The sequence below is a fragment of the Micromesistius poutassou genome (assembly GCF_964030765.1).
Source record: "Micromesistius poutassou genome assembly, chromosome: 10".
Classification (NCBI taxonomy): Eukaryota; Metazoa; Chordata; class Actinopteri; order Gadiformes; family Gadidae; genus Micromesistius; species Micromesistius poutassou.
Window position 1 is genome coordinate 6,727,226 of NC_140280.1, and position 10,000 is coordinate 6,737,225.

Genomic DNA, 10,000 nt, shown 5'->3' on the forward strand with positions numbered 1-10,000 from the left:
CATTCCTTTTTATTCACAAAACCAGTCCAATTTTTTTTTCTAAATGATACAAAGATTGGTTATTTTCTTCTCCAAAAAAAAAAAAAAAAGCTGAAACTACCCAGCATAACATAACCCAAAAAAATAGGAGCACAATAAAAATAAAAAATAAACGAAAATAAAACAATGAAACAAAAACATACAAATTATTTTTTGATTCAGTGCGTTCAGTAGGGTAGACTCGGCGCAAGTGCTGTCTCTCAGTGCCATCGCCCTGAGCCGCGTTGGCACATGCTCAGTAGGGGCGCAGTAACATAAGGCCGCCAGTTTCACAGACCCACGGAAGGAATGGGGGCGAGGATGAGGAGGGTGACGGGGTGGGAGGGAGTGGGTGGGTGGGGGGGGGGGGGGGGGATATTACAGTGAAGAGCAGGTGGATTGCCTCTTCGTCCGAGTGAAAATGAAAAAAAGAAGTGACTGGAAAACCGGTACCCGGTACCGTGACGTTTAACACTTGCAAATCCGGAAAATTCTGGATTTACAGTTTGAATTTTCCTCCTGGTTTGTTTGTTTGTGTTCAAAGACCACGACAAATCTTCAAAACGGTTGCCTGAAACTAAAATGAATCATAAAAGAGAGGGGTTTTAAGGTAACAAAAATGCTGAAGAATTACAATATTGTGTTTGCCATTAGCGACTAGCTTTAAAATATAACTGTAAATTTACATTCTCTACACAAGTACGGTATCTTTCCACACGTGAACGACATTAACACCAAACACAGAAATTAGTTGATTGTCCACACTCAGTCCGTCATTTCTGTTTTGGCGATGAACAGTTCCGACAGAAAAAAATCTCTGGAAAGAACAGACGAACGGTACCAAAATGGAAACATATAAAAGGGAATGAAAGTTGCCAGAGATGCTTTTCTTTACGTTTCATTTTTGGTTCAAGGAATAAGTAGGTGCATCCTGTTTCCCCCCGGTTTCTTACTTCTTATTTCTGCTTCTGTTGTGTTTTTCTGGAGTATTTATTTTTGTGTCGTTTATATTGTGTTGTGTCTTTGACGTGTAGGAGCCAGTGTGTGTTGCTGGAGCCAATCGGAGGGCTGGCATTGCACTTGTGGGCGGAGCTTTGGAAAAGGGGGCAGGGCCGGAGAGGCGGGGCCTACTGGAACCATCGGAACGCCGCGCCGGTAGGAAGCATCACCTTCTTGGAGAAAAAGAGAGAAAGAGAGAGAGAGAGGAGAAAAAAAAACACAAAACAGGGGTTGTGTGAGCTTGTGTGTCCAACTCTGAATAACAAGACCGGATGTAAAAACAATTATTGTCACAAATAAAGAAGAACTTTTTTCCCATTGAGCCGTTGACATTACCCAGAATGCACCATGCCTCATACTCTATCTCCCCTTCTGTTCCAGTCTATTTGTGGACGAGAGGCAAGGGTGAAAACCTCTGCAATCTCTGCCCTGTCTGGCCCCCATCCTCCCCTCACCACGGCAACAGGGCCCAAGCCCGGGCCCCGGCCCCCTCTCCGAACCCGATACGCCACATGTATTATTTAGTCACCACACGCACTCTTCCTCCACCTCCCCCCGCTCCACCACCTCCACCACCACCATCACACCACGCAGCCTTCACCGGTCACACCACTCTCACCCTCGTCCCTCTAAGCCATCCCTCTCTCTCTCTCTCTCTCTCTCTCTCTCTCTCTCCAAATCTCTCTCCCCTACTCTTTCCCTCACGCTCTCTTTCTCTCTCAATCTATCTCTATCTCTCTCTCTTTCTTACTCTCCCACTCCTACTCTCTCACTCTTCCACTCTCCTACTCTCTCACCCGTTGTCTGTCTCCCTCTCCTACCCTCTTTCTCTCACTCTCTCCCTTTCTTTCTCTCTCTCTCTCTCTCTCTCTCTCTCTCTCTCTCTCTCTCTGCCCCTTTCGACTGCACCAAACAGAGCGAGGCAGACTGTGTATTATGCAGTTGCGGCGCCTTCTCAGTAAGATAAAGAATTAGCACCAGTGCGGTTAGCGCTGTAGCGTCCAGAGAAACCCATAACCCGCTGAAGGAATGTAGCGTGAGCCTGATTCCGCCCTGGAGCGCTGGAGCAAGAAGAAGCGGCGACGGCAGCTCGCCAAAGCGCCAGCAAAGCGCTGTAAAGCCCGCCCACGCGCTGCACTCTCACGCGCCGCGGCTCTCCGCGGCTGCACACCTCCACCTCCACATGCACGGACATGTTAAAAGCAACACTCGCCGCACACCTCCAGAGTCGCACCAAGCAGCCAGACTGTTGGGGAGGAGGAGGGGGAGAAGATCTCTCAGAGAGAGGACTACTGAAATGCTGTGCTAGGAGGCGCGGGGCCTCGTCGGTGCATGGTGGTGATAGCTGAGGATTGTTGGGGAATAAGTCAAGTTCAGTCATTAAGGTGACTAACTAATGTGAAAGGTCAACAACACTTGCAGGGTTTACACGCGTTACACATAATATACTTTAATGATAGTATCATTTTCTTAATGTTGCTAAGGAGGCACTTGCACACACACGCATGCAAATGCATGTACGTACGCGCACACACACACACACACACACACACACACACACACACACACACACACACACACACACACACACACACACACACACACACACACACACACACACACGCACACAGGGGTTTGTTGAAGCGTCGACTTGTATGTATGTGTGTACGTCCACGTGCACACCCGAGCCATGATGTCACCACCCTTCTGGAAGATCATAATTAAGAGAGGTGCGAGGTAATGATTTTTAAAAGAGTCAATAATGACGTCATACTGCCAAATCCCCCCAGCAGGAATGACTGCATCCTCCTGGTCTGGCCCCAGGGGTCACACAGGATCTCAGGTCTCGGGCTGATGATGTATCACTGTTCTTACTATTCAGCACACACTTTCATCTAGAGTGACTCACACTGACTCTGAGACACGGGTCATTAAGTAGCGGGTTCTGGGCACGGGGTGAGACATCTTGCTAAAGGTATCAAGTCTTGAACGGACCTGGGGGGTCTTTTAGTAGACCTTTGTGGTATCTTTATTTTAATATTTGTTTGTATTCCATTTAATATTGAGCAGATTCTTTCATTGATTTTTTTTTTTTTTCGATTTGTTCGTTTCTCCTTAGATACATACATTCTAATTACTGAACAGGTAGGGGGGTTGCGCATCTTGACCAGGACTCCAACAGGTAGACAATGTGGACATTGGGGATTCAAACCCAGAACCCTAGCAGGAATGACCAGACTATCTTGTTGCCTTATTCTCCCATCTCTATGCTGCGCTCGTATTCAGGTAGTGAGAGGATCCTGGACATGCTGGCGTAAGCATCCCCCGCCAATCCGCCATATTGGCAGGCTGCCTTCTCATCCCCCTGCCCCTCCCCCCCTCCTCCCTTCCCCCACTTCCTCCCCTCCCTCCCCTCCCTCCCCTCCCCCCCCCCCCCCCCCCGGTCTCTTCCTTAACTACCTCAGCGAGGCTCCATCTTGTCCGTCTGTCCACCGGGCAGTGTGCCCGGGGAGAGTCGCGTGTCCGTCTGTCAGGAGTCTCTTAGTCTCTCGCTCAGTGCACGTGCTTCTGAGCACGTGCACTGAGCTCCTCTGGGAGCAGACGGAAATCACACGGGAGCTAAGCTAATTCTGTGTCAGCGTGTCTGACACGCCACCGGGCGATGATCCAATATGGCCGCTCATCCTCCTCCCTCTGAGCGGTGGGGGCCTCGGTCACCCAGCAGCCATCTTGGTTCTAAGTGCTAGCTGGTTGGGGGAACCGAAGGCAGGATTCTGCGCTCTGTTCCCCAAACCAGCTAGCATTTAGAACCAAGATGGCTGCTGGGTTAATAAGGCCGGTTGTGCAGTCCTAGAAATAAATAAAATGCTCTGAAGGTTTTGTAGTTTGAATGGATTATGATGAGAGAATAAAACATAAAACATTGAAAGACAAACACAAATTAAATGTCTCCTTAGAATAAGAACTGTTATGATTGACAAAAAAAAAAATTTGGGGGGGAATTTTGGGGAACAAGGTTCTTTTTTCATTTCTTTTACCGTCTGTTTGTTATTGTGTCTAACAAAGTCTCGCTCAAAGACAAGGTTTGGTAGAAGAGGAGGATAGAGATTGTAATGACAACAGGGACATTTCCTGCAACAACCAAACTCTTCAGAGGGCGAGATTTCAGAGCAAGGCATCTCCTTGAGAGAGACTTGGTTAGACACAACTACAAACAGATGGGATCAAGCTCAAGGTAAGGTAAAAACATTGTGTTTCTCTTTAGTTATCCTTTCCATAATGTTGACAATTATAATAACAATTTGAGCCGGTCAGTGGCAAAAAACAACCCTTTTAGAGACCGTACATTGACATTGCACTATTGCCCCAGAGGATAAGATTTCAGCCCATTTTGCGGATTACGGCAGACATGCTCTCGCTAAATACTGGACCGATTTCAAAAGCTTGTGTCCCGGTTCGTCCATTAGACCCAAAATGATGGAAAGGTTGCTCGGCTAAAAGTCATCCGTTAAATGACCCCTATAGCTAATATAATGACCTTCATTAACGGAAGGATATTTGTGTTTTATAAAACGGGTGGCTTAAATCAAGCGATCTGATTGGTTCCCAACTGTTGTATATTGAGCGTATACACACAGCTATGACGCCCGTTCAGTTTACAGAGTTCAGTATCACTTCGCGCCTAACTTGAACTGTTGTTTATTTATATATAAAAGCAATAGCATAGTTCACTGAAGCCTAAAAATATGTTGATTGCTGGAGAGGGTGGAAATGTTGTAAAGCAATAGGCACACAGTGAGTGAACTTGTTAGTAGGCTAAATTGCTGGCAAACCAAGCTACCGTCTCTAGCCTAGCCTTCTCTCTGAAGGACGCTACAGTGTGTTGCATAGCAACCGCCGTACACTTTGCAGGCAGCCAGGAGGGACTACTTTTTTGTATTCGTAGAAAATGCTTTTCCGACTTTCTCGCTTTTTCAAAATTGAGGGTGTCTATGACTTTCATTTCGCCATACTTAGGTAACCGTTTTATAAAAGCAATAGATCACTTCAGTCAGTGAAATGTTCTCATTATACCACAGTTAAGGGGCGTAATACCACAGCCTGTCGTGATCTATTGCTTAAATGTAGTATGTATATTGTGATCTCTAGATCTCTGTAGATATGTACAATTAACAATTAACATTATGTTTTGGAATAGTTGTATTCAAGAACATAGATTAGATAGATTTGATTAATCCTCGGCTAAATGATGCAAACTTGGAATGACATGACACACAACATTCAGCGGTATATCTATAAACGTTCCCTCGGCCCGGTACCCATATTACTAATCCTCCTTCCTACGCGGTGAACACAGGTGACTGCTGAGCTACTTAACACTGCTTCTCTGCTGTCGCTCCCCTCTCACCTTAGTGATATCAACCATGGACCCCTGCAGGGTGAATGGGACAGATATAGCCTGTACCACTTAGCATCGCCAGAGCCAGCCCCAGCGTGGAAATTATGATTCTGTATCACAGGAGAGACAGCACTGACATGCAGTTTTCTTCCTTAACAAGGAATATGATGCTATTCTCAAAAGCTAACCTATGCTAATGCTAATGTGGTGTACTTATGCATGAATATAAATCCTAAATGTGCGGGCAAATATGCAAGAATTTACACGCAGACTGTGAATTAATCTCAGTGTAATCGCACTACAGGAACACACACACACATGCACACACACACATATACGCCCCCACACACACAGATGATTTGTTTTGGAGTTGGTCACTACATTACAAGAGAGACCAACTGGAGAGACACTCGCTGTATCTGCAGGTCTGTGTATCCCAACATTCCCTCATGTTTGTCCCGGAATGCCCAGAATGTGGGCAGGGGTCAAATGAGGTAAGGAGGGAGCCTCAATGTCCTTCCTGATGAGATCCCACTCTCACACAGACAATACAGAATGTTTGACAACCTCGTCGTTATCTAGCCTGTATTGACATTTACAATTTAGTGCTGAGTCGCTATCTTCTCCCGTTTCCCCCTTCCATGACTCAGCAGATTTCTTCATAATACGAATCATCGTCTGACATTTAGCCTGCGCCGATGACATCACACACTTAGCTAGCGCTACCATCACTGACCAGTCCCTCAGTTTTAAATAGCTGAAGAGATGTCCCTTACTTAGCAACGGTTTGGCTAGTGCTTAGCTAACGTCTCTGATCAAGCTACCATTTTCAACATCCCACTGGGTGACATTTTCAACCGTTGATTGAATCACTCACTTAGTGACAGATTTCAGCGGCAGATTTCCATCACACGCTCAGCGGCAATTTAAACTAGCTGATGACATCACAAACCTAGAAGCCTAGCGATAACATAGAGACAGTTTGCCTAGGGGCTACTGTAGGTTCTCTGAGCAATTGACCAGCTTGATGACATCAAATACACTGGCTAAAGCACACAAAGGCTATGTGCTATGGTGGATGAACCAGTGAGATGACATCACATGCTTAGAGACAGCGGAGCTAGGTGGGGCTATGCTCTCTGATGAATCACCAGTTTAAACAGCTGTTGTCTCCCTCGCGGCTGCGCGGGACAGCTATCGACCGGCTAACGGTGAATGAATGAGAGTATGAGGTAAAAATGAGCTAAACGCTAAAATAAGACCCAATGAATCTCCTGGCTCCCACTGGCCGGTATGGGTGGAGGAGCTCAAAGGCATACTTTATACTGGAACTAGGCTAGGTCCGGAAGACCCTTAATGTAATAGAGCTAAAAAAAAAACAGGAAGACCAAACCAAGCAAAAAATAAATATCTAGAATCATTAAATAAAAAAATTACAACAATTTATAACAATTTATAGAATATTCAGTCCAGGACCGGCAAGGAAATAGTTAGAGCAATTTAATTGCACCTTAGATCTTGTCCACAGTCTTCCTTACTCTAACTCACTAACCGCCATGAAGGGCATCCCAAATAAAAACATATATTAACAGTTGTTGAACCTACATCTATATTTAATCAACATCAATGATTGGTTGCTAAGGATTCTAATTTACATCCTAAAATTCATACAATAAACTAATTTAATAACGTAATGAAATGAATACTAAATTAGGGCTGTCATGATTAGTTGACATTAAACAAATTGGCCATCGGCATTTAAACAGCAGTCAATGAGTCATGGTTTATTTTTAGTGAAAGCTACAACCGTCGACGAGCTTCTGCTGTGTGAAATATCATTGACCCTGCTACAACTGAACTTGAGTGAACTTTATTTCTTTGTATGATGACACTGTATGTTATTTAAACTCCAAGCTGACATAATAGTCTGTCGATATTCCCTTAAAATATGTTTTTGTTCTGGGCTCTCATTTGGAGGTCAAACCTTATTAATCGATCATTTTCAGAATAATCAACAATTACAATAACCTCTCCCTTTCTCTCTCTCTCTCTCTCTCTCTCTCTCTCTCTCTCTCTCTCTCTCTCTCTGTGTTTTGAAGGATGCTTATCACCGTGGTTACGCTTGCAGGAGGACGAAATGCAAGGACCATTTAACCATGTGAGTGTGTCTCCGGAGGGGGACAGAGACCCAGGGGTGTGTGTGTCTGTGTGTGTGCATGTGCACAACATGGTCCATCTGGCTATTAGTCTGTCAGCTGTAGCACCAGGTGTCAATGTGGCATAGATACCCCCTTCCTTCACTATCTCTCACACACACACACACACACACACACACACACACACACATAAATTAATATTCAACACACCCCATCTATTTATCACACCTTCACTCTTTTTTAAATAAGCAAATATCAATAAATTACTTTTTACAGCGTTGTAAGTAAATCTATTTGTTGGACCACGGCAGTGAGACATTCGACTGATTAAATTCAATATTCAATTCTATATTTCTTAAGTCACGGATTTAACGCATTAAGACAAAGGTGGTGACAGAAACATAACTCTAGGCTAACTTCCCAGGGTGTTTGAGGTTTCCACAGTGCGTTACTGTAAGCAGGGTTCAAATCAGCGTGGGCACAAGAAGCACAAATGACGGCCTTGTATTTCCACTGGTGAATGAACCCGGACCACCCATTCAGAGCGGTGTGGGGGGGGCGGGCGGGGGGGAGGGGGGGGTGGGAGTGCTGACCATGGTGAACAGATTAAAGAGATCCCTATGGCGCGCATGCCCACTCGCGCCCTCCACCCTTTGCACCACCTGTCACCTCCCAGACCATGGCTTCTCCAAACCCTTTGCCCAGGGTTCCCTCTGCCCCTGTACTTTCGCTCGCTCTCGCCCTCGCTTTCTCTCTCGCCCTCTCTCCCTCTCTCTCTCTCTCGCTCTCTCTCTCTATCGCTCTCTCTCTCTCTCTCTCTCTCCCTCCCGCTCTCTCTCTCTCTCTCTCTCTCTATCTCTCTTGCGCTCTCTCTCTTAAACGAAAAGCCAGTCAACTGTGCAGCAATCTGCCACTGTTATTCCCCGGACACGTCAGACGTCGGACTCCCGGAGACTAGCGGCGCGAGACACCGGAACATGGTGGACCCCATATTTCCAGAAGTTTCTCTCCGGTTGCCCTCCTATTAACTCACTTTTAACCATCTGTTGTCTGGCTTTCAATTTCATTAACGGCCTACCTTACCTATATTTCTCTGGTTTCTAGACTTTGGAAAACTAAAACCTTGATAAAACACAGCAATAATAATAAATCCATAAACTATATCGTAATTATAATTGAAGTATTTGGTGAGTATAGTTTATTTGAACTAAACAGCATTCAACCATTCAAACCATTCACCTCATCACCAAAAATTTCCCCAACCATCAAGCAAATCACCTAACCGTCAGACAATATCCAATCCCCAAACCATCACTCGACCTCCAAACAGCAAACAACCATCATCCAACCATCACCCAACCATCACCCAACCCTCACCCAACCCTCACCCAACCATCACCCAACCCTCACCCAACCATCATCCAACCGTCACCCAACCATCATCCAACCATCACCCAACCATCATCCAACCCTCACCCAACCATCATCCAACCCTCATCCAACCATCACCCAACCATCACCCAACCCCCACCCAACCATCACCCAACCCCCACCCAACCATCACCCAGCCATCACCCAACCATCACCCAGCCATCACCCAACCATCACCCAACCATCACCCAACCCTCACCCAACCATCATCCAACCATCATCCAACCCTCACCCAACCATCACCCAACCATCATCCAACCCTCACCCAACCATCACCCAACCCTCACCCAACCATCACCCAACCATCACCCAACCCTCACCCAACCATCATCCAACCATCATCCAACCCTCACCCAACCATCACCCAACCATCACCCAACCATCACCCAACCCTCACCCAACCATCACCCAACCATCACCCAACCCTCACCCAACCATCATCCAACCATCATCCAACCCTCACCCAACCATCACCCAACCATCACCCAACCCTCACCCACCCATCACCCAACCATCACCCAACCCTCACCCAACCATCACCCAACCCTCACCCAACCATCACCCAACCCTCACCCAACCATCACCCAACCCTCACCCAACCTTCACCCAACCCTCACCCACCCATCACCCAACCATCATCCAACCATCACCCAACCTTCACCCAACCATCACCCAACCTTCACCCAACCCTCACCCACCCATCACCCAATACTCACCCAACCATCACCCAACCCTCACCCAACCTTCACCCAACCCTCACCCACCCATCACCCAACCATCACCCAACCCTCACCCAACCCTCACCCAACCCACCCCAGTGAATCCCCGTGCAGACGGCCTCACCTCCAGCGCGCCCGACGGTTTCTTCTTCAGCTCGTCACACTTGCGGAACTTGCAGATCTGGTGTCCCGTCTTGCGGTTCCGGCAGCTGCTGCACTGCTCGCAGTTAATCCTCCGCCGGCAGGGCCCGCACATGCCGCAGCGTTTCCGCTTCTTC

The 10,000-nt window shown here is 46.8% G+C and overlaps 1 protein-coding gene across 3 annotated transcripts in view; it reads right to left on the reverse strand.

Moving 5' to 3' along the window:
• Window positions 1–411: 411 nt before the first annotated feature.
• cxxc5a (CXXC finger protein 5a) overlaps window positions 412–10,000 on the reverse strand; it is an 18,610-nt gene continuing 9,021 nt past the window's right edge. For 2 of the 3 annotated variants that reach the window (XM_084474676.1, XM_084474675.1), the window contains 2 exons: window positions 9,847–10,000; window positions 412–1,190 (listed from right to left, as the gene is read on the reverse strand). The exon at window positions 9,847–10,000 is cut by the window's right edge and continues 1,060 nt beyond it. In XM_084474676.1, coding sequence (XP_084330802.1) covers window positions 1,146–1,190; window positions 9,847–10,000 — 199 coding nt within the window. In that variant the 3' untranslated portion in view covers window positions 412–1,145. The remainder of the gene's footprint in view (window positions 1,191–9,846) is intronic. The other variant, XM_084474677.1, reaches the window with a different exon arrangement.